We start from the raw sequence: 25,604 nt of genomic DNA, 5'->3' as shown, positions 1-25,604 counted from the left end.
TTACCTCGTGTTCATGATATGCCTGCATTTTTGTGTTACAAAATGAAAAGATCATTGTGATTTTGAATGGTAGAGAACAGAGCCTATTGGGAATTATTATTTGATTAAAACAATTATTATGCGTGTACATACACATGGGCTTCTAGAACGAAATGAAAATGTAAAGCTTTTTGGTTTTCCGGACATTACGTGGAAAATTCAGGATCGGTGTGTTTCTGGATGACTAATACATACAGTAAAAGGACCTAGTGTTATTAGTACAGGACTCTATCCTCCTAGACTTACTGATGCACATCATAGGCTATTATGTTTCCAAAGGAATTTTCAAGACATAGTTTGACTTTTGGCTTTCTGGCAATACCCTGCCAGCGAGCCCAAAACAAAGCTGTGGTCATCTTTGGTACCTCTTATTGCATCCATCTTTTGACATCTTGGACATGGTTATAGGACATTTTGTTTGTTGTTTGAGTGCATTATCTCGTTTACTTGTGGTGAAGAACTCTGTGAGATTTGAACTCTTATTATTTATGTTTACAGGTACAGATGCTAGGGTTTAAATATTTTTCCCAAAGTCATATAGCCTAGGAGAAATAGAACTTTAGCTTGACCGCTAACTCTTTTGAATGCACATTCTCTGCCTGTAACTAAGTCAAATTTTAATGTATGAATACTCAATGGATTAGGACAGTTAGAGGGTTCTACCCCCTCTGCTAAGAACTCTGGTGGCATAGTGGCCTACCAATCACTAGGTCTGAGGTTCAAACCTACCTGTGGCTCCATGGGAGAAAGTTGAGACTTTCTGCTCCCATAAAGATTTATAGCCTCACTAGAAAGGATGAAGGTAACATATGTACAAATGTGCCTGATGCAATCAATGTATGGATTGTAGCAAGAGTTGTAAGAGTCCCCAATAAAATGATTTTTTAATTAAAAAAAAACTAAAAAAAAGATTTACAGCCTCAGAAAACCACAGAACCATCCTACCCTGCCTATAGGGTTGCTATGAGTCAGAATCAACTCAGTGACATTGTTTGGTTTGGGCTGGGCCCACAATATTGCTCTAACAGAAATATCACTTGAATGATTTTAGCAAACAGGAATCATTAAGTCATAATTTAAGAGACTAGAAATCTTTAATTCAGGGTATTGGTTCTAGGGGAAGAATTTCTCTATAAGCTCTGGAGGAAGGTCCTTGCCTCTTTGACCTTTTATTCCTCATCAGTTTCCACGGGACTTAGCATCTCTCTTCTCCCATGTATGCTTCCCAGTTTGCTTCTTAAATCTATTTTATATCTCAAAATAAATGGACTTATCTCACAGGACATCAAGGTCATTTGTCATAATATAGTTTACAAAGACCATATTCTATGTCCTTCTTTGGCAAGTAGTGGCTGTGGTTCTAAAAAAACTTGTGAATGGCCATCTAAGATGCAATTGTTGACCTCTCCACATTTGGAGCAAGATGAGTGAAGATAATCCAAGACACATGAAAGTATTTATACCAAATACTAATCAACCACTGAAACCCCAGCACCAATGACCTTGAGATGGCACCTGGAAGTAGGAAGTTATGGAATGATTGGGAGAAAATTATAGAACAAATATCAAAATAAAGTAAGCTCACTGAGCTGATCGAGAACCTCAGAAACTACAGCCCTTAGGCACCCTTCAGACCTGGAACTGAACTCACCACTGTGACTCAACTTTTACTTAAAGGACAGATAGTTCTATGAGGTAAACAATAACACCTTAGAACAATCAACTTTATGAGCTCAAAAAGGCAGCATTTCCCCGGGCATGAAAGGATAAGAAAGAAGGACAATGAATATCCTAAATACAAAGAGGAAACTGGTTAAATGCTATTACATTTTGGGAATTGCAATCAATGTCATGGGACAAAATGTGTACAAATTGTTGGATGGGGAACCAAATTGCTTTGTAAGATTTCACCTCTGTCACAATAAAAAGTGGTGGCGTAATAGGTTGCACTTTGGATTGCTAACTACAAGGACTGTAGTTTGAAACCTCCAGCTACTCTGCAGGAGAAAGGTGAGGCTTTTTGCTAAGATGTATAGCCTAGGAAACCTAAAGTGAGAGTTCTACTCTGTCCTGTAGGGTCACTGTGAGTCACAATTGACTATATAACAATAGATTTCATTTGAAATCCAGTCCCATAACATAACACAGATGGGATTAGAACCACTGGCACAGAGGTTAGGATTTACAGCATATATTTTGTGGGGACAAATTCAATCCATAACATTACTGGTTATATCTACTCTCTTTATTCTCACTTGTGTGTCTGACTTATATTTGTTCTTGACTATTGCAAGGCACTCAATGTTTATCTGTTTTCTTTAGGACTGTAAATGTTGAAATCTGTTATGAAGCTTGAGGTGATCAGTTGGAGCAGTGTTCTCAAGCAAGGGTTGGAGTGGGGAGTCCTCATCTAAGACAAAAAGAAGAACCAAGGGAACAGATAAACAGATAAAGCTGAATCTCAAATGGGAAACAGGGTCCAAGGTGTCAGGAAGGCAATCCAGAAGGAGGCCCATCTTGTTGGATATGTATGCATGTTGAGTTGACCTGGAGTGAGTTTCTCGACGATATACTCATTTACTTTTTATTTTCTGGCAGCAATGTGAGATGTAGTTCATAATGGTGTAAAGGATCTGGGATGGAGTAGGCAGGCCTAGGATTCAGATATTTTTATAATTAAAACTTGGGTCTCTTTTCCCACATTCTTAAAGTTCCTCTTCCAAGTTTCCCAGTAGTTCAGCCAAATGAGCCTTTTGGCATTTCATACATGTACGTACCTGTGATTGCCCCCCACCCTTTTTCCCCCATTAGTCTTGCTATTTCCTCAGTAGGAAATAACTTCCATTTTATTTTTCTTCGGTTAAAAGCTTGCTCTTCCTTTAGGAAACTAGTTCAGATAGCACTATATCCATAAAGTGTTCTTGAATATGTTGGGCAGGAAGTGAGTATTGCCCTCTAAGGAAGGATTCTTACAGCACAGTTTATATTGTGCCCCTTACCTTAGATGGAAGGTTGTGACTTGACCTTTCTTTGATCCATTCAGATTCAAAAACCTGCTTCTAAGCCTTTAAATTCACCACGTGTAAGCAACCAAGTAGTTTGTCATGTCGTGTGTTTCTCATGTGTACTTTCCATGTGCAAACTAGCTGTATGATTGTGTTTAAGACTTTTAACACACTGGAACCTTAAATGTCGTGCCTTTAGAATAAGCTACCCTTTCTGTCTAGTGGTTCTGAGAATTGACTGGAAAAAATGCAGGCGAAATACCTAGTATAACACCTAGAGATAAGAATAGATTGAGGTCTAGGAAGGAATTTTAGGTGGCAGACCACAGACCACACACTCTGAGCAATAAACTGAGAGAAAGCTGTGTACCTCTCGACAGAGCAGGGCTTGTGTTGGAATACTTGGAGCTCAATGCCTTTCACACATTAAGCTGTCCTCTGGTCAGGAAGCTGTGGATGTTTATTAGATTATCTTTTGATGGCCTCAAGGATGTGTTGTCCTGGAAAGTCTAATAATGTGGGAGCCTGGCCTCTGGAGGACCTACATGTTTCTCATCCAATGCAGAGGCCACCAAGTCAGCACCCCTCTTCTCTCGGCAGACTGTTTAGTCTTTGTCTTTAAAATTTGACACTAGAGCCAGAAAAACTATCCCACAGCTTGCTTCGAAGTCATCTCAAACCACATTTGCCTCAAACTCCAGCTTAGCTCTGAGAAGGTGAACCCCCTCAGCGACTAAGCAGACCCTGTTCAATCTAAACTCTGTCTCTTCTTGTGCTGTGACCCTTTACTACACTCAGGGGAAACGTCAAACTAATCAGATTAGAAAATGTCTCATTCCCATTCCCTTCTCCCTCCAATATGCCCTGCCATGAATTGGGTCACATGCTTGGTGTTTTGCATCATCTTCACAGATTCCTTTCAGAGATTGTCCTAATTCCTAATGGGCCCATCAGACCGCAGCTTGCATTTATATTCTACATTCTTATTGTTCCCCACAGGCTCCCAGGGCTTTACAAAGCCTTGACCAGTGTGTCTTTCTGCGCAACCCTCCCATGGCATGCTGAGTCCAAGCCTCCTCAGAGAGCTGCAGCCTCCCAGGGGAGGCAGGCATGGCGTTGGCTTCATTTTGTTCAGTGCACACACTACCCAGGGCTAGCTTTACCTGCCTGCTTCAGAAATCCACCTCTGGGCTCGAGAAAGATGGCTGTTGATCAGCCACCTAACTTTGCGATGTGAATGCAGTGCAAGATAGGAAAAGAAATGGTTCCAAGTTTGGGTGTGTTCCGCCAGTTATTGTTACCCCCATATTCCTCCTGACCCTGTGGTTTGCTACTAAAATTCCCCTTCTACGCCACTTACATTTTTCTTATAATTCAGTTAGGTCTTTTCCTTATTAGCTCAAGTCGAGCTGGATTCAGGACTTCAAAATCTTTTCACGTACAGTAACCCCAGCCGTCCATCAACTCGTGCTGTGTAAGCTAGTGTGAGGTCACCTTACTTGCCAAACAAATTCATTTCACTAATGCATAGAGCATCAGACTTAAACATCCTACGGAGTGGTAACTATTACCCATTAATAACAGCAGTGACACTTTGTATTGACATAGTGCCAAGGACCCTAAAATCTTTTATACATTCTTGCACATATTAAAAGGTGCATTTTAGTTGATGGTGGCTATTGTTCCTCATTTCATAAGGGCAGACATTGAGATATAAGGAGACTTGCTCATGAATAGACACATGCTTTGGCCAGAGAAAGATCATCCATTTAATGCAAATCAGAATTTCCTGAGGGACCCTAAACCTCTTTTTACCCCTTAACTGTGCTTTTAGGGAGGGGAACTTTATTTTAATCAGCTCTAAAGCCTCTGAGATTTGTACAGTGCTAGTTAGTACACTGGGCAGTTAAGCCACTTTTCCAGTTGCCATTCAGTCATTTCCAACTCATGGTGACTGCATGTATGTTTAAAAAACTGTGCTTCAAAGGTTTCAGTGATTGATTTCTCAGAAGTAGATCACCAGGTGTTTCGTCCAAGGAGCTTCTAGATGGACACAAATCACCAGCCTTTCAGTTAGCAGCCAAGTGCTTAACCATTTCCACAACCCAGGGATTCCCACCTGGGCAGGTGGGAAAGGATAGAACATGGGCTTGGTATCTGCCAAAGCTTCTGTTGCCATCCAACTTTGCTACCTCCAAGAAATTCCAATTTTCAAGCCATAGGAGATGAAGCAAATTCTGAGGTCAACCCTTTAAGTATTTCTTGTGGGCTTGGAGAGAAAAGAGCTATCTTCTCCCCTTCACTGTGACCTTCCTAATCTAGATGTGGACTAATGGGAAATTCAAGTTCAACTCTTTCCCCCAGCAGCCCTGCCTTAAACTTGGTTTTGTACAACTAGCTTTGGGTTCCACGAAGGAGCATCGATGGCACAGTGAGTTCCTGTGCCTGACATTTTGGTTAGCAGCTGGGGTCTTTACCGGCTGTGCCATCGACGCCAGTTGTAAAGTATTCCCTGGGGCTCTGTGGAGAGAATAGTATCAGAGTTTAAATTGTGAACACCTAGTTGCAGAGGCCTATGGATGATAATGGAGGGTTCGCACGTGGATTAAGCCGCTGGTGAATCTCCTCTGACCATAGTAAAATGATGTAAATGGCCTTGTTATCAGACAGAAGTAACATCGATCATGACAGATAGAGTTAGGTTAAAATGTAATAACTTATCATTTAATCTCCCTTTTGAACCATTTTAAACCTGTTATCAGCTTTCTTTTTGATTGAACTATTTCTATGTTTTGTCTGGTTACTGCTGTTAGCTTTTAGTCCTTGTTTCTTTTCTGTTTTTGTGTTCTATGGTTTTCTGTATAGGAAATTCAGGATAGATAACTAGATACAGTAACTGGATTGATAATCGCCTATGAGAAACTGGGGAACTAACAACAATGAGTAGGAGAAGAAAATTTTCTGAAATGGCCTGTGGAGATGACTGTACAAATCTTAATATGATTGGGCTATTAAATTGTATGATATGTAATGTATATGCCAATCCAACTATCTTTAAAAATGAAATTTGTTAACAGGGCTTTTAAGTGACTTTAAGATAATCTCATTATACGCAATCCAGCTCTGTCCCTGACCGCTCTCCCCAAAGCGCAGTTTGAGTGCATGTAATTTCAATCCATCATGCCTGGCAGTGAAACTCAGAGGCAAGGGTACTCCCACTATGTGGCTGATGTTGAAGTGTTTGGAACACTGGGACATTTTCAGGGAGAAGTATCTGTCTCTCTCTTTGTCTTTCATACACACACATACACATGATGCTTTTTAAAAATATTTTAAAATATAAAGTGATTTGTAGTTTCAGGAAAAAAAATCCCAACCATGACTGTGTCTCTATGTCTGGTCCAGGTTCCTTGACTTTCCTCACTAAGATCTGTGTTGGAATCAGAATTGAAATTTAGACGCTTGGCCATTTAGAGATACCCAGAGTTCATCTCTACCAATTTCAGCAATGTCATCCTGCAAAAACTACATTTTTGTGACCAACCAATACAGTGGCCTACAGCCCCTTCCCCCCTTTCATTTCAATAATCTGCTTTTTAAGAAGTTTACCAGGTGTTTGAGGGTATTCCTTTGGGTGTTTCATTAAGTGAACAAACAAACAAACAAGAAAAGCAGAGGTCAACAATGTATCCGGACTGTCCTCCCTGCCCTTTTCCCATCTATCCATGGACATGCAGCCAGACCTTCCCCATGAAATTAGACTATGGCCTTTGCTGCAGAGGGGGTAGCTCATGCAATTCTTGAGCAAAATACAGCTGTCATTAAGCCTTTCCCTGCTGTGGGTGGTGGAAATAAAGCAGTTCAGCAGTATTCCCTTTGGCAAGGAGATGGATGGCTTCTGCAGTTTTCCAGCCATTCATCATGTTGGGAGGGGGAGCACAGCATCAGTCAAATGTCACATTAGATAGCCTTGTAAGAACTCCCACCACGCAAAGCATCAGAAAGCATGTTTGGGTCATTATTATCTAGATCAGAGCCAAAGAAATTGCCTCCCACCCCACCTTCCCCACAAACATGTCTCTTAGTCTGTGGAATAAAGAAAATGGGGAAGTGCCCACGTATCAAAAGGAATGAAGACTTTATGGCGGGTTTAGGAAGACACTTTATCAGTGTGCACTAGGACTTTAAAGTAACGAGTCTGACTTTTTAACAAGCACAGAGAAGCTTAAAAGCCAGAATTAGTGTTGCCCTTTAGGGCAGTCACCCTGGAAGGCTGTGCACTGATTCCAACAATGTTGCCATAGAAAGTTGTTCTTTGGAATTGCCTTCAAAGCTTTTTATAAAGAATTTCTTCCAGAGTGGTAAATCTTCATCCTTTGACCATGGATCAGAGTTTTAGCAAGAGCTAAACAGTCACTTAGAGAGGAGCAAACTGAGTAGGGGGTTCCCATGAAGAATCAGTACGGCAATATTTTTTTTATCAGAAGCACAGCATGACCATGAAGTAAGGAGACAGACTTTCTGTGTGATTCATAGGCTATCCCAAAATATTTTGAAAATGTGAATAGGATTTGAGAAATGATGTTCTGTGGTCATGAGAAAGAAGGAGCCTTTTATAAGGGAGCGTAAAGAAAGAATATTCAGGTGTAAATGTGGGCATTGATGTACTTGTTCTTTCTCCCGGAACTTGGAACTGGAGATCTCTGTATATCCTAGTTGTTCTCTTCTCCACAAACTCACCTAACAGGCATAATCCAAACCCACGATCAGAGTCTGACTGGTAGAAGCCCTATATAGGGTTTCTGAGGCTGTACTTTTTTAAAGCGTAGATGATGTCATCTTTCTCCCATAGAGCAATTCATCGGGTAGCACCACCCACCTTGTCATTATCAGTCCAACACTTAACAACATCACTCGGGCTCCTTTCGAAAAGGCATATTGAGTTATTTCTGACTCATAGTGACCCTGTGCACAGCAGATCAAAGCACCACCTGCTCCTGCACCATCCTCAGAACTGTTACATTTGAGTCCACTGTTGCAGTCACTGTGTCAATCTGTCTCCTGGAGGGGCTTCCTCATTTGTGATGACTCTGTACCAAGCATAATGTCATTTTCCAGGAACTGGTCTCTCCTGACAATATATCCAAAATATGTGAGATGATGTCTTGCTATCCTTGCTTCTAAGGGGTATTCTAACTGCCCTCTTCTGAGACTGATTGGTTTGTTTTTCTGACAGTCCGTGGTATGTTAAATATTCATCAGCACCATAATTCCGAGGCATCAATTCTTCTGCTAATAAGCATAGTGTGTATTCAATGTGGCATATGTTATATATACACCGAGTCCCTGGTGGTTCAAACGGTTAATGTGCTGAGCTGCCAACAGAAATATTGCAGATTCAAGTTGACTTATAAGTGACTCAGACAAAAGCACTGGCAATCGACTTCTGCAAAACCAACCATGAAACACACATCGTCTGACACACCTGGGGTCACCAAGAGTCGGAATCAACTTGATGGTAACGGATTAATATTAGATATAATTTGATGCTCACTATGTCCTCCTCCAGAAGAAGAGGCTGGGTATGGACATTTGAAATAGGTAGGAAGACTAGGAGACTTAAGTCCTTAGGACCATGCCCCCAACCAGCAGTGTTCCTTGCTTGCACGTTTACATACCTACTGCCTTGAAAAGCCTGCTTCAAAATTACTCATCTGCTTTTTATACTCTTTTGTGCCAATATAATACACATACTTATAGTTAAAAATAAAAATAACTACCTCATCCTCAACAGAGATTCGTACTATATAGAAGAGTAGTCTCCTGCCACATCCTTCCCCTTCCCCAGAGCCATTGACAGGAAGCAGTCATTTTCAGTCCTCTGGCTGCTGATTCAGGCATTTAAAGCTCATGCACATACTCTTGTTTCTTGATTTATCATTCTCCGATATGATATACTAACATATAATGATTTAGAATTTAGTTTCATATTGTTTCCCATTACTTCTGGTTCTTTCTGGTTCTTTCTGGATGCTCTTAGGATCTTCTCTTTGTTCCTGACGTTCCATAAATTCATGATGACAAGACGTGTGTGTGTGTGTGTGTGTGTGTGTGTTTGTGTGTGTGTGTGTGAGAGAGAGAGAGAGAGAGAAAGAGAGAGAGAGTGTGTTAATTGTGCATGGCACTTTGTGCCCTTCCAATTTAGACTTTGGCTTTTGGTTCTGAGAAAATTTTATTAATATTTAATTTGCTTTCCTCCAGTATCACATTTCTTTTAAAAATATTACTTAGATTCAAAATTGGTTCTTTTCTTTCTTAGATTTTGTTATTATGCTGTGCTTACTAAGAAATTTTAGTCAACTTTACATTCTAGTTTTTCTATTACATCTTTAATTTCAAGAGTTTGTGTTTCTTTATTTTTCTTTTTGAATATTCCTTTAAAATAGCTATCTGTTCTTTTTATTAGTATAACATATCCTCTTATTTCACGTCTTTCCCTCTGTGCCCTCTGAATTGCCCTTGTTTCTCTGGTTCCTCCCCATGCCACCCCCACCTCTGTTTCTGTTTTCGCATCTACCATTATGTTGGAAACTGTGCGGGTGGATCTTATTGATTTGTTTGTTTCTCTGCAAAGGGTGAGATCCTGCGCTCTCATTTTCATTAGGAAATCCTCAAAAGCCAGAAAGTGAATGTTTTCTCTCTGGACCAATTCAGATGATTGAGAGAAGAATCCAGTCTTCTCCTGTTGATGTAGGACAGTGGGTGGGATGGGAAAGGAGGTGGGTTTTAGCATGATTGCTAGTATTCTGGAAAAAAGGAAAGGTAAAATTGTTTGAGAAGATTTCAAAAGCTCATGGGAATATTCAATTAAAAGATACTTTATTTTTTCCCACCAACTTTTTTTAGCCTCCTCATATAATGCTCTCCTGTGTTATCCATTATGCTTGACCTGCTCAAAACTAGAGCTTCTTTAGTTAAGTTTCTCTGGACAAAATCATCTCCTCCTTTACAGTATATAGGACGCACTTGGAACCGAGTGAAGAATACAGCAAGGGGACAGCAGCTCCTTTTTTATTCTGACTCTCAAATCATTCTGGTTTTCAGCCCTCCTTTTCTTTGTCTTTACTGTTATCTGGCACCTGCAGTTGCCAAGTCCCTCAGGTTGTGTGGGCACATTGGTTGGTCTCTTGTGTGCCTCCCCTGTCCCATGGTTATTTAAGGTTCAGCTTTCTTAGTTCTACCAAGTTAGCTACCCATCTTTGGTTTACTTCCATCTTGTAAAAGATTTTGAAATTTCCTGTCCACGTCCATTATTGGCTTTCTCTGACTATGCTTGTTATAACCATACGACTATTTGATTCAATTCCAACTCAAAGCAATTCTATAGGACAGAGTAGAACTCCCTGAGATTTCTGTGGCTGTAGATCTTTACAGAAGCAGCTTACTTCATCTTTCTCCCACCGAGAGGCTGTTGGGTTTGGACTGCTGACCTTTGAGTTAGCAACTCAACACTTAAGCTACTCTACCACCTTGGGTTCTTATCATAATTGCCGTCCTTTATTGTCATTTTGGTTAATTTTGAGAAGAAAGAGATATATTTGGAACCAATCCATCATGATTTACTACAATTCTATGCACTTCCTAAGAGAAAATAATTATTTTTAAGAAGAATCTACACGTGGTTTATTCCTTTTAATCACAGGATTTCTTTACTCTTTTCTCTCTGGTTCCTCTTGGGAAGGTTTCCAACATATATTTTCGACCCTCTATTATAGAGCCCAAAAGAAAAATTTAGAGTATGTTAGCATATTAGCAACTCTTTTCTAAGGCTTGCTTTTGGACTTTGGAAAGGTGAACTCTGTAAAAACATTGTCCTCAAAATTTATATACGTCATTTCTGAGTGTGTACGCTTTCAACGACATCTGAATATATTGGACTCCATTTATGGTACTTATGAGTGGATGTTTAATGTGTTGAGTCTGGCATGTCAGAAGCTGGAGGTAGGAGATAACAGCAAAGCATTAATAAATATGACGATTTATTGGCAGCAAGGTCCCATAATAAGACTTGCCATGATGACTTCCAGAAAATTCCTTGTAAGTTCTAAAGCTATCATCCAGGGTAAATGCAAAGTCAGGCATAGGGGACTCAATTAGATAAGAGGAACTTTTAAGAAGGCCTCACTAAAGAAGTGATATTTAAATTGATATTTTCTAGACAAAGAGCATCCCAAACCCACCACCACTGGGTCAATTCTGACTCATAGTAGCCCTAAGTAGGGTTCTTGAGGCTGTAAATCCTTGCTGGATCTTTCTTCAAGGAACAGCTATTGGATTTGAACCACTGGACTGTGGTTAGTAATCCAATACTTATCTGACAGTGCCTATAGGGATGGTCATAGACAAAAGGAGCAGAAGGCCCAAATACCTTGAATTTCTAAGAGCAATTTGGTATAACCAGAGAACAGCAACAATGAGGCCCAGCTTAGCTGCACATTGTGTATAAGGAAAGCATTTTAAAGTGCACTTAGAGAGGTTAGAAGGGATCAGAATACTCAGGGTCTTGCAGGCCTTGATAAGGGGATTAACTTGTGTTTTACATGAACTGGAAAGCCACTGGAGGATTTCAAGAAAGCCATTGGTTGATTGATCTGATCACTCCATTGGAGGAGACTAAGAGAGGAAGCTATTCATGTAATCCAGGTGAGAGATGATGAGGACTTGGAATTGGTGATTTGTAGGGGAGACAGTTAGTCACCACTCATCAGTTGGTTGTGGTTTGCATTTTGTTAATGATGCTGGAAACTTTGCCACTGATATCTCAAATACCAGAATAAGACAGATTAGGAAAATAAAAGTTTGACAAAACACTTCAAAAAACTTGCCAATGGATTACAACAGAATGCTGTCTGATTTAGTGCTGAGAGATGAGCCCCCTAAGTTGGAAGACACTCCAAATACACAAAGGATGTGAGTACACTAATGATTATGAAGATAGTGCCTGACCTGGCAGTGTTTTGTTATACTGTACATTCGTAGTTAATAGCAACCACAAAGGAGATGGAAAGAAATAGATTTGTGTTATGCTATGATGGTAGAGTCCATAGGCCCAGTTAGTGGATTGTATATGAGGGGTGACATCTAATGTAATCTGACATCTGTTTAGGAGACTTGAAAGGTTTCCAAATGACTGGGAAATTAAACTTCAGAAACTTCTCGAATTAAATGAGGGATTGATATAACGAGAAGTTCCTGACAGTAGGAACAGATAGAGAAATATATTTCATGGTGATCTCAACCAATTATATGACTTTAAATATCAACTACATGCTAATTAATATCACATTTATATCTTCAACTCTTACCTTTCCCTTGAACGTTAAACTCATATATCCAGCTGTTTGCTTCCCATTGAAACACATACTAAACTCTTGATTTTTAATCCCATCCTGTAACCCTTGCAATCTTTCTCATCCCAGTTACAATAACTGAATTTATACAATTGCTCAAGCAAAATCCTTGGAATCATCTTGACTTTCTTTGTTATGTACTATATACACTCATTCAGGAATCCTGAATTAAAAATATATTCAAAATATATCACACAGCCCCATACATTCACTGCCACCACAACCATCTATGTCACTGTTATCTCTCATCTGGACTACTACTAATTGACTAGCTACTGTTAACTAAAAGACTGCTAACTGCCCATGCCACTTCCTATTTGCCCCCTATGTTCTAATCTCAGTGTATCAGCTAAACTGATCTTTAGGAAATACAACTTCTTTACACAAAATGTTCCAAAAGCTCTTCAATTTCCTTAAAATAAAATTCAAAGGCCCTTCTTGATCTCATTCTCTGATCTCAGCTCCTGCTCAGATGGTTAGGATCCACACCTACTTTAGCCTGATTTTGTTTATCACTGTCTTTTATCCAACATTTTGCATTTCTGACAATGGTAAATCTAATATCTGATTCTCTTGCATATTAAAAACATACACCTGACAGTAAAAAAAAATCTAAGTCGCAAGACAAGAGTAAAGTTTGTTGTGTTAAAATCATGTGTCTGTCAAGGTGCCTGGGTCACAGTTCTCAGGGGTTTGGCTGCCACACAGCAATGGAATTTGGCAAATTATATTCTATATCTAATGATGTAATTTGGCAGCTATATAATGAAGTCATCTCTTATGTTTGGTGATCTGCTGTGATCATCCTCCATTTCCCGTACTACCAATTTTCACATAATGAGCTCGTCTTTGCAACGTAACTATGCCAATAACTGAGGAGTGAGTGTACTTTCCATCAAAATTCCATGCCAAGGACAGTTTCTTACAAAGCATATTTAATTCATTCAGTTTTAGGTTCCTCCTCCAATCACACATAATAAAAGGAATAAGGATCCTACATTTTGGCTGCAAATATTTCCATAAACAGAGCATACCCTTTAAAGTAGTTCAGCTTATACGTGAGCCAACACTCAAAAGTAAACACGGTAAGGGGCAGTACAATCAATGGAGTTGCATCTCGGAACCATTGGCCAAAGAAAATGTACACAAAAGAATTATATCATTTCCCCCTTCTTCTGATCACTGTAGTCTACTTTGTTTAGGTTGTTGAGTCCACGTGACTCCATCTTGTAACATTTAATTTATGACTACTAATACTTAGTAGTTTCTAAATATGAACTCTTATTGGAGTACTTTAGAGAGACAGAACACATGCAAGGATGATAGCCAGGGTGAATCCAGTCTTTCAGTCAGAGCCAACAAAACAAGCAAAAATAGGACATAGCAGAACTTATAAAATGTGACTGCTTGGAACAATAACTGAAACTGGGAAACCCATGAGTTAAAACCCTGGAATAGGAGACTCAGAAGAGGCAAAATGAGCCCTTTCAGGTACCTGGTTAGATTTTAGCCAAGACTGTGGAGAGTGACATATATTCAAGGGAGAGTTGGTAGTTGCTATTTTTGAGCAGGGTGCCCATGGTTTCCAAATCAACTACCGATCAAGAGATTTGGTTGCTATGCAACGTGCTTGCTGCACTCGTTTCTCTAAATTTGAGATTGCATTTCCAGCAGGACATCGACCAGTACCTTTCTCATTCCATAAGCAGGCTCTCATATTTCACAAAATCTGTTTGCTCCTTGTTGTACTGTGTCATCCATGAGTTGACTCAGGATGACCTGGTTTGAAGCCCTGCTTTCAATTGATTATGAGTATATTGTTTTTCTCCTTGCAATCCCACTACGTTTTCTGACCATTTAAATGTCTTGTCTTTAAATAATAACTGTGCACATCACTTGCTGATTGGAGGAGTGTCATCTTGATTTAAAGAGCTGAACAGAATGACAATAGCCTGGAGCAATGTGCTGGGAATAGTGCCTTAGTGACCACCTTTGTCTTTTCTTACCTTCGGAAGAAGGATGTTATTTTACCATTCTGCAGAGTCTTAAAAATTGGCACAATGCAATCAAAATCAGAAGAGGTGACATTGAGGTTATACTAAGAAATAGTTTATTATAGGTCATTATAACAATAGTGTTGAAATGATTATTTCTTAATAGCCACATTTCATTATGATTAAGAATGAATTTAAGCTTGAACCCATAATTAGAGAGTAGTCAAACAAACTCATTACTTTCAGTTTGTAGTTTTATGGTACAGGATAATTGTTTTCAAAATGAAATCAAATTTAATTTTTTGGGGACTATGAACTTAAAACAGTTAGAATGATGCAATAGAGTCTAAAAGAAGAGAGATAAAATCACAATCTCTCTTCCCAGTGATAGCTGCTCTTAATACTTATTGTACTGCTTACTAGATTTTTCTCTCTGACTTTTTATATAAATCTAAACCTAATGAAAAATTAAATCATACATTATTGAATAACCTCCTTTACACTCAGCAATGTATTATGAACTTAACAATAAATATACTAGTTGTCAAATGAATCTAGGCTTGCCTTTTTATTTTTAAATCATTTTATTTGGGAGTTCATACAACTCTTATCACCATCCATCCACTGTGTCAAGCACATTTGTACATTTGTCACCATCATTATTCTCAAAACGTTTTCTTTCTACTTGAGACCTTGGTATCAGCTCTTCATTTTGTCCCCTCCCTCCTTGCCACCCCTCCCTCACAAACCCTTGATAACTTATAAATTATTTTGTCATGTTTTACACTATCTGGCATCTCCTTTTGCATACTTTTCTGTTGTCCGTCTTCCAGGGTGGGGGTTATATGTAGATCCTTGTGATCAGTTTCCCCTTTCTACCCAACCTTCCCTCCACCCTCCCGATATTACCGCTCTCACCACTGGTCCTGAGGGGTTTATCTGTCCTGGATTCCCTGTGTTCCCAATTCCTATCTGTACCAGCATGCATCCTCTGGTCTAGCCAGATTTGTTAGGTAAAATTGGGATAAGGATAGTGGGGTGGGGGGAGGGAAAGCATTTAGGAACTAGAAGAAGGTTGTATTTTTCATCATTGCTACACTGTACCCTGACTGGCTCATCTCCTCCCCGTGACCTTTCTGCAAGGGGAGGTCCAGTTGCCTACAGATGGGCTTTGGGTCCCCATTCCACACTCTCCCACATTCACAATGATATGAATTTTTGTTCTTTGATGCTTGATACTTGATCCCATTGACACCTCATGATCACACAGGCTGGTGAGCTTCTTCCATGTGGACTTTGTTGCTTCTCAGCTAGATGGCCACTTGTTTATCTTCAAGGCTTTAAGACCTCAGATGCTATATTTTTTGATAGCTGAGCACCATCAGCTTTCTTCACCACATTTGCTTATGCACCCATTTTGTCCTCAGCGATCTTGTCGGGAAGGTGAGCACCATGAGCACCATCAGCTCTCTTTACCACATTTGGTTATGCACCCATTTTTTCTTCAGCATCTTGTCAGGAAGGTGAGCCAGGTTAATAGAACAGTGTTCTTGCATTGAGGGAGTACTTGAGTGAAGGGCCAGTGTGCATCTGCTACTTTAATACTAAACCTATAAATATATGCACATAGATCTACTTTCCCATCATCATATATAAATATATTTACATATGTACATGCTTATATTTAGACCTCTATAAATGCCCTTTGACTCCTAGCCCTTTCCTCTATTTCGTTTTTCTTTCCTCTTGTCCCACTATCATGCTCAGACTTCATTTGGGTTTCAGTAATTCCTCTCTGTTACATTGTCCTTGATCAATCCCTACCAGGCCTCCTACACCCTCCTGGCCATCGATTTTGGATCACATGTTCTTTCCCTTGTCCCTGGATTTGTTAAAACCCACTTCTTTTCCCCCACCTCTCCCTCTTCCATGTCCCCCCAGAACCGTTGGACCCATTGTTTTCTCCTCCAGATTATTTTTCCAGCTTCTCTTATCTAGATAGATCGGCCAAGGTAATAATATGCACAAAAAACAAGATAGAGCAAAACAAAGCAACAAAAGAAAACAACAGCAAACCAATGACCGAAAAAAGAAACGCCTATAAATAGTTCAAGGACTGTTTGTTGACCTTTAGGAGTGTTTTCTGGTTGAGTCTGAATCTAGGCTTGCCTGAATTATTTGAGGTTAAGAAATATACAGTTATTTTATTTTACAGCTTAAACACCCATCAACTATCTTAAACTAAAACAAAGCAAAGTAACAACCAAATCCACTGCCATCGAGTTCATTATGACTCATAGCAACCCTGTAGGACAAAGTAGAACTGCTCCCCCGCCCCCCCCCCCCCCCCGTGGATTTCCAAGGTTGTAGCCCTTAAAAAAGCAGACTGCCTCATTTTTCTCCCTGGGAGCTTTGGTGAGTTCAAATTGTCCACCTTTCTGTTAGCAGCCATATACTGTAACTGTTGTGCCACCAGAACCCTGTATATGAAACAAAATGGATAGAGGAAGCCTTGAATATTTTAAATAAAATATAGAGATTATCTTAGTTTGCTGAATAAGTACCCATTTTGTGGCAACTATAGCCAATATTTATTGAAAACACCTACTGAATGCCAACATTTATCTAGGTGCTTGGGATTCTTCAGTGAATTTAGGTGGGTGAATTCTCTTGCATCTGAGAAGTTAAGAAACAGATTAGAAATAATAAATGAGGAATATATCATCTAGTGAGGTCGTCTTAGGTACTGTTTTATGATCAATTTTAAACTGATATTTTGGCCCTGCAGGTTGAGTCAAATCATATATTATAACTATATTTTCAGGTTTGAAGATAGTGAAAAACAAATAGATTATGAATCATTTTTCTCTGCTCTGAACTGGAAAGAAAATCCAATGGTTGAATGGAACACAGTGTTGTCTAACATAGAGGTAAAATTAATACTTATTTTAAAAACCAGTTGTGACTCCCTCCTTTGCATTTTTAATGTCCTTTATTTTCAAATTGTTCTTCTATGTAAAACATTAACTAACGTCAGTGCTCTTGGAAAGAATATGTATGTGGTTCTGGGTGTTTGTGCTGAAGGCTAATTCACTTTCCACGCTGAGCAAACATCTGCTCTGCAAGAGCAGGACTTTTCCAATGCAGCTGCATTTTTGTCAACCTTAGTCACATCCAATTATATGGAAAATAGGTTTCAGTTATAAATAGATATAAACACTGTTTTCAAAGGGTTCTGGTAACATCATCATAAGCCACAGGAATAAATCATAAATGGTACATATGTTAAGAATTTTCATTGTATCCTTGACTATGTAGACAGGTTTGCAGTGGGTGACACAGTATAGACTGGGGAAGCACATTTCACAGTGGAGCCAAATGTAAAATAAAAAATCAGTAAAAAAAAATGCTTGGTTTGGGGAAACAAAGTTCACAAAATCAGATGGTGCTCTCAACATTATGGAATTGTCTAAATTCTCTAAGATTTCTTTGGGCCAATTGTCTTTAAGGAGTGGGTGGGTGGGTGGTGGTTTGTTTGTATTTTAACATGCTCCAGAAATTGATTTTCTTGGGAAAGTCCCTTGATAAAGCAAATGTCATGTGGTTGATGCTCCCAAAAAGGAGGCTTTGATTCCTCTGAGTCTCTGCTGACCAGCTCATTCTGGCTTGAACTAGTCTAGTTCCGCCTTGGGAATATCCTCAGGCATGCAGCTACTCTGGAGAGTCTGGGGTGGCCTTAGAACTTCCACATGTTTGGGAAACATCAGTGGCCTTTGGAGTCAAACAGAGTTGGGGGTGAATTCTGGCCCTGCCACTTTCTAAACTGAGTGATTTGGGGTCACTTACTGAATGTGTTAATTTACAGATTCAAGACTCAGTCAAAGAATGATCTGGTATTTACTCTTAGTAACTTGTCTGCTCTTTGTTAAAGTTCAGACACAAAGCCTTCTCACTGCCTTTGAGGGGCCCACTCTGATCTGGTGTATCGGCGAAACTGCCTTTATAGGATCCTGAAGCTGCTTCTAAAGCAGACTGGGGATCAGAACACATTCCCAGGGGAGGTGACTCTTGAAATGTCATTAATAGTAAAAATTAGTAAAATAAGGAAGTGATACTGTATGGAAAAGGCATTCCCCACAGGGACCCGGAAACATGGGACTGCATGGCCTATGTGCAGAACAAGAATGACTTGACATGGTTGGAGTGGGGTTGTGACTGGAGATTTCATGCAAGGGTGAGGCACACTGCTTGAGTATTGCCCTGAACTGCCTGGAGAACACTGGCAAAGTGGAAGGTAGAGGAGCATGTTGAAATGTGCCTTTTAGGTAGCTTTCTTTGGCAGGATGATAGGTGGATTGGACAAAAGGAACGGAGAAGGGGGATTGGAAAGATGGCACGGAGGAGGCAGGTTTACCCATGAAGAGACTCTTGAAGTCACATCATCACTATCATAATAGCAAATACTAAAAGATTTTATATGTGGGTGATATAGTTAATGTGCTATCAAAGAGTTGGTCATTCAAGGTCACCCAGAGGCATCTTGAAAGGATGGTTGAATGATGTCCATCTGAAAAAATCAGTCCTTGATGTTCGGATGCATGTGGAGGTCACTATGAGTTGACATCAACTCAATGGTAACTGGTGGTAGTGGTGCCAATGTGCTAAATACTGTTCTATGGCCACTGATCTAGTTGTTCATTTAACCCTCAGAGTTGACCTATGAGGTACATGCTTTTATCATGTCCAATTTATAGATGAGGATGCTAGAGAAAAAGCAAATGCATGGGAGAATCAGAATTTTACCACAGCTCCATTACATGTCAAAGACTCTATCATCTATCTCTCTATCTCTCTATCTCTCTATCTATCATCTATCTATCTACCTATCTATCTATCTATGATTTAATTAACCCAAATAGTTTTACCTGTACAAAGTAAAATGATAGGTGGCATTTTGAGTTGGGCGTTTTTCATTACTCCCATTAGGACACGGGTGGGGAATGTGTGGTTCTTGATCCTCAGTACCAACTAACATCACATGCCTCCCCAAAGTGAAGCCATTCAAGTCAGCACGTTCTCATTCTCTGCCATCAAGTCAATTCTGGCTCAGAGAGCCATCCTGTAGGACAGGGGAGAGCTGCCCCTGTGAGTTTTACAAGACAGTAGAAAGCCTCATCTTTGTCCTGGATATCACATTAGAGGTGATTTGATTAAATGTTTGACCAGATTGGCCTGTGGGTGATGTTATAAATATCTAAATAGCTGTTTTCAGAAAAAAAAGTTCCCCACCCCTACATTAGGACTAATCTAGACCCTTTTCTGCCCTGTTCTGAGGCCTGGGCAACTGACCTTTATACACTGCATCAATGGCTTCTCTTACCCCAGTAGTTTCCAGTTAGGTTGAATAATGAGATGCACCAGCAGCAGAACAAAAGGAGAAATAAAACATTTCCTTCTCGGACAGGCAGTACACTGACTCCCTCTTCCTACCAGTGCCCATAACTCCTGTCTGTAGGTTCTCTGCTTACAGCTGTCCTTTGTAGGTCCGGGTTCCCCTCAGTCTTAAGTAAGGGTTTTCTGCTCGTAAAACCCTTGGAGAACTGCAGGAGACCTTGTTTGTTTTCCTGAACATGACTGAATTTTGTAAAGAGATATTTTATTAAACTTTTCTCAAATTATAGTCTGCATATATCCTCTACTTCCCATGGGATCTTGGCATGCTTGTTTTTGGCAATTAGCAACAGCCTTTGTTGGTTTTTTATTTCCTTGCAGTTTACTTCTTTTCTTCCTTCATTCCACCCAATCCACTACCCAAAGGTATTAATTGCTTATGGATATTAATCAGCTCCAGAAAAGTACAACAGATTAAACATTGTTCTGTCTTGTCCCGTCCTCACAATTGTTGTTAAGGTTGAGCTTGTTGTGTTTGAGCGGCTACTGTGTCGATCCATCTTCTTGAGGGTCTTCGTTTTGCTGACCCTCTACCAAACATGAGGTCCTTCTCCAAGGACTGCTCTCCCCAAATAACTGGGCCAAAGTCCATACGACAGGAACCTGCCCCATTCTCACTTCTAAGGAGCATCTTGGCTATACTTTTTCCAAGACAGCTATTTTGTTGTTCTTCTGAAAATCCACAGTACTTTGAGTATTTTTCATCAACACCTTGTTTCAAATGCATTAATTCTTCTGTAGTTTTCATTATTCACTGTCCAACTTTCACATGCATATGAGGCAACTGGAAATGCCATATCTTGTGCTAGGTGCACCACGGTCTTCAAAGTGACATTTGTGTTCTTCAACACTTTAAAGAAATCTTGTGCAGTTTTCCCAGTGCATTGTCATTTGACTCTTGCTTCCATGAAATTTGATTGGTGTGGATCCAAACAAAATGAAATCCTTGAAAACTTCAATCTTGTCTCCATTTATCATTATTTTGCCTGTTGGTCCAGTTGTGAGAATACTGGTTTTTTTTTTTTTTACATTGAGTTACAATTCGTACTGAAGGATGAAGTCCTTGAGCTTCATCAGCAAGTGCTTCAAGTCCTCCTGGATTACAGTAAGCAAGGTTATGCTATATGGATATTGCAGGTTAATGAGCCCTCCTCTAATCCCAATGCCTCATTCTTTTTCACATAGTCCATCTTCTCAGATTAATTTCTCAGCATACCAGTTGAATAAGTATGGATAGAGGATACAGCCCTGATGGACACATTTTCTGATTAAAAAAACCATTTTATTGGGAGCTCACACAACTATTATCACATTTCCTGATTTTGAACCATGCAGGGTTTCATTTTTCTCTTCACATTTCTGGCTCTTGGTCCATGCGCAGATTCTGTGTGAGCACAATGAAGTGCTCTGGAATTTCATTTTTCAAAGTGCTATCTATAGTTTATTATGATCCGCACAGGTGAATATCTTTACCTAGTCAATAAAACACAAATAGACATCTTTCTGATGTTCTTCAGCGAAATTTTATATGTATGTGATATTAATGATATGTGTTAATTTATGCATTCTGTTGGATGCTCTCTATGCTAATGTGTAGTTTATCTTTTTAACAGTTAATTTTTATTAAATGCTTTTATTGGGGGCTCCTACACAATCCATACATTCAGCTATTGTGTCAAGCATATTTTGTACATATGCTGCCATCATCATTTTCAAAGCATTTTCTTTCTACTTGAGCCATTGACATCAGGTACCTTCTTTTTACCCTGCCCTCCCTCATGAACCCTTGATAAGTTATAGATTATTATTTTCATATCTTAAATTGCTCTCTGTCACCTGCTACCCACTTTTCTGTTGTTTGTCCCCCTGGGAGGAGGTTATATGTCGATCCTTGTGATCAATTCCCCCTTTCTCCCCTCACCTTCCCCTTATCCTCCTGGTATCTCTATTCTCATTGTTGACCCTGAGGGGTTTATCTATCCTGAATTCCCTGTGTTGTGGGCTGTTACCTGTAGCAGTGTGCATGTTCTGGTCTAATCCAATTTGTAAGGTACAATTGCGGTCATGATAATGGGGGGAAGGAAGCATTAAAAATCTAGAGGAAAGTTGTGTGTTTCATTGGTGCTATACTGAACCCTGACTTGCTCATCTCTTCCTTGTGACCCTTCTGTGGGAGGATGTCCAGTTGTCTACAGATGGGCTTTGGGTCTCTACTCCACACCTCCACCCCACCCATTCACATTGGGAATGATTTCGTTCTGGGTTTTTGATGCCTGATACCTGATCCCACTGACACCTCATGATCACACAAGCTGGTATGCTTCTTCCATGTGGGCTTTGTTGCTTCTGAGCTAGATGGCCGCTTGTTTATCTTCAAGCCTTTAAGACCCCAGACACTATATCTTTTGAAAGCACCATCAGTTTTCTTCACCACATTTGCTTATGCACCCATTTTGTCTTCAGTGATTGTGTCGGGAAGGTGAGCACCACAGAGTGCTGGATTATTAGAACAAAGTGTTCTTGTTTGAGGGAGTACTTAAGTCAAGGCCCAATGTCCATCGGCATCCTTATTTCTTAACCTATAGATATAAGTACATAGATCTATTCTCCTCTCGTTATATATAGATACATTTACATATGTACCTGCCTGTATTTAGAACTCTATAAATGTCCTTTGCCTCCTGGTTCATTCCTCTATTTCCTTTTATTTTCTTCTTGTCCCACCATCATGTTCAACCTTCATTCAGGTTTAATAATTCCTTGCTGCTACATTGACCTTGATTAAGCCCCACTAGGCACCCTACACCCATCTCTCCATTGATTTTAGTTCACTTGTTGTACCTTTGTCCCTGGGTTGGTTTCTGGCCTCCCCCCCTTCCTTTCTCCCACCTCCCCTTCTCCCATATACCCCAGGAAACATTGGTCATGTTCTTTTCGTCTCCGAATTGTTTATCCCATCTATCTTATCTAAATAGATATGTAGAGACATTAATAAGTGCAAAAACCAGGCAAAGCCAAACAAAACAACAAAGGAAGTCAAAACCACCAGCAACAAAAAGCCAAAAACAAAATAACAACATAAAAATAAAGCCACTGACAAATTGAAAAAGCCTATAAATAGTTCAAGGTCTGTTTGTTGGCCTTTATGAGTTTTTTCGGTGAAGTGTGATGGGGTATTATATTCTGTCTCCAAAGCCTATTTTTGGTATTCCCCAGGGACTTCATCGATTTGCTCCCCTTGCTATTCTGTTGCATTCCCTTTGTGTTTTGTCCCAATATGATAAGGTCATTATAGGCACAGTTCCTGCACTCTCTCCAGTGCTGTCTCCCATAGTGCTATGGTTCAATGAGGGACATTGTGTCTTGTGGTGGAGCCAGTCTTATGGTGCTCTCTGTGCATTGTCTGCTCTGAGCAGGGATATTGTCCTCAGGGCTTGGTGGGCCAGGATGTGTTCCCCTTCCACTTCGTCCCTCTTTGTTTCTCCTATGTGCTCTAAGCAGACGTGCCCCTTTCCCCAAGCTGTAGCTTCAGTGCTGTCATCTGAGGTGCATTCTTCGGGGGGATGTGTACAGGGGGTTTCCACATAGCTGGGATTGGGGCCGGCCCTGTAGACCTCTCTATTGATTCCCTTGTGCATGTCGGTGTGTTGTATTCACATCTTAGTGCATCGGGTTTTAGCCTGGTCTCTCTCTCCCTCTCCCGTGGAGATATAGACAATAACCCTGTCCTTGGGTAGATTAGTGCCCTGCTCCCCCCCTTCCCATGTCTTTTTTCTCTCTCTCTTTCTTTCCCTTATCTATTTGGTTGACTGCCGTAGGTATCCCTGGATTGGGTCTGGCCCCTGCAATAGTACCTGGACCTCACCCCATGGATGTATGTATAGAGTAGCTTTTTCCCTATGCCCCACATTTTTTAAGCTTACCTCAGTGGACTCATGTTACACTTGTTCTTTTGTGCTTGGCTTACTTTGCTTAGCATGATTTCCTTAAGTTCTTCCCATGCAGCAATGTGCTCATGTATTCATTGCTGCATTTTAGGGATGCGAGGTACTCCATTGTATGTATGTACCACATTTTTTTGATCTGTTTGTTTGTTGAGGGAAATTTGGGTTGTTTCCGACTCCTTGCAATTGTGAACTGTGCCGCGATGAACATTGGAGCACAGATGTTTGACTATGGTTTGTTGCTTGCCTCTTCTGGGTATATGCCCAATAGGGGGATTGCTGGGTCATATGGTAGCTCGATTTCCATCTATTTTAGATATTACTAAATTCAATTTCCATAATGCCTGTATATACCTGCAGGTCCACCAGTGGTGGACAAGCATTCCTATCTCACCACAGCCCCTCCAACACGTCTTGCTTTCTGATTTCTTTTAACTGGGATATCTTTGAGGGTGTTAGGTGGTATCTCATAGCTGTTTTAATTTGTATTTCTCTTGTAGATAGAGATCTGCAACATTTCTCATATATTTATTGGCAATTTGAATTTCTGCCCTTGTGAAACTTCTGTTCAGGTCTTTTCCCCACCTCCTTAGTGACTGTTATTTTTTATTATGGTAAGCTTGCAAAGTATTGTAGATTTAAGTAATAAGGGCTTTGTCTGATGTGTCATTGCTAAAGATGTTTTCCCAGTGTGTGAGCTCTCTTATTACTCTCTTGGTGAATTCTTTCGATGTACACCGGTGTTTTATCTTCAGTATATTCCACTTGTCAATTTGTGACTCCTCTGTATTTGTATCCTTCCCTATTTTCGGCAGCCAATGTATTCCCTGCGCCAAGGTTCTCAGGTTTATCCCAATTCCCTCATTAATGGCCATAATAGTTTGGGGTTTTACCTCAAGGTCTGTTATGCACCTTGAGTTTATTCTTGTGCATGGAGTGAGGTAAGGGTCTTGCTTCATTTTTCTGCAGGTAGGTATCCATTTTTTTCCACCATCACTTATTGAAGAGAGCCATTGCTTCCCATTTGAGATTTTTTTTGGGCCCCTATAAAAAACAGTTGTTTGTATGCTGATGTTTTTATTACTGGGTTTTTTCCCCCATTGGTCTGCTTTTTTCCATTGGTCTGCTTTTTAAAAATTTTTTTAACAGTTTTATAGGTACTTCTACATATCATATAATTCAACAGCTCAATCATATCAAGAAGAGTTGTACAATCAATTTTAGAACATTTTCTTCTTCTTTGTATTCATTGTTATTTGTGTAATAATTATCTTAATTGTGGCAAAAATTTACAAAACATTATATTCTCCAATTTGACAACGTCTACATTTATAGTTGAGTGCCATTGATTGTACTCTTCGTGTTATAGAATCATTAATAATATCCTTTTCCAAATTATTATACTACCATTAACATAAACTCAATGGCCCCTAAGCAAAAATTCTTCTCCTTCCCCCATGGTAACCATTCTCAACTTTTATTTCTTTATTATTATTTTTTTAGTAGTGTTCTTGATATAAAATTCACATATCATACACTTCCATAATTAAGTTACTTTTTTAAGAGTTTATATTCCTCTTCACAATCAGTTCTAGGGTTTCCTCCCCCCTCCTGCTTTCATTGTTGCTCCCCAATTCTGCTCACCTCACCCCCATATAAACCATTGCAGCAGTTATTGTCTCTGTGCATCCATTCCTCTGTGCTTCATAAACTGGGAGATGTAAAAGAAACAATAAAAAAAACAAAAATAAACAGAATAAA

General features: G+C 39.8%; 1 protein-coding gene across 1 annotated transcript in view; it reads left to right on the top strand.

Annotated features, from left to right (window-relative positions):
- Positions 1–25,604, top strand: part of EFHC2 (EF-hand domain containing 2) — a 168,573-nt gene that overhangs the window by 133,120 nt on the left and 9,849 nt on the right. The window contains exons 13-14 of the mRNA XM_075539326.1: positions 17,273–17,345; positions 18,333–18,341. Coding sequence (XP_075395441.1) covers positions 17,273–17,345; positions 18,333–18,341 — 82 coding nt within the window. The remainder of the gene's footprint in view (positions 1–17,272; positions 17,346–18,332; positions 18,342–25,604) is intronic.

The sequence above is a fragment of the Tenrec ecaudatus genome, chromosome X (genome assembly GCF_050624435.1).
Source record: "Tenrec ecaudatus isolate mTenEca1 chromosome X, mTenEca1.hap1, whole genome shotgun sequence".
Lineage (NCBI taxonomy): Eukaryota > Metazoa > Chordata > Mammalia > Afrosoricida > Tenrecidae > Tenrec > Tenrec ecaudatus.
Note: the sequence above shows the minus strand (reverse complement) of the source record. Positions and strands in the feature narration are given on the sequence as shown.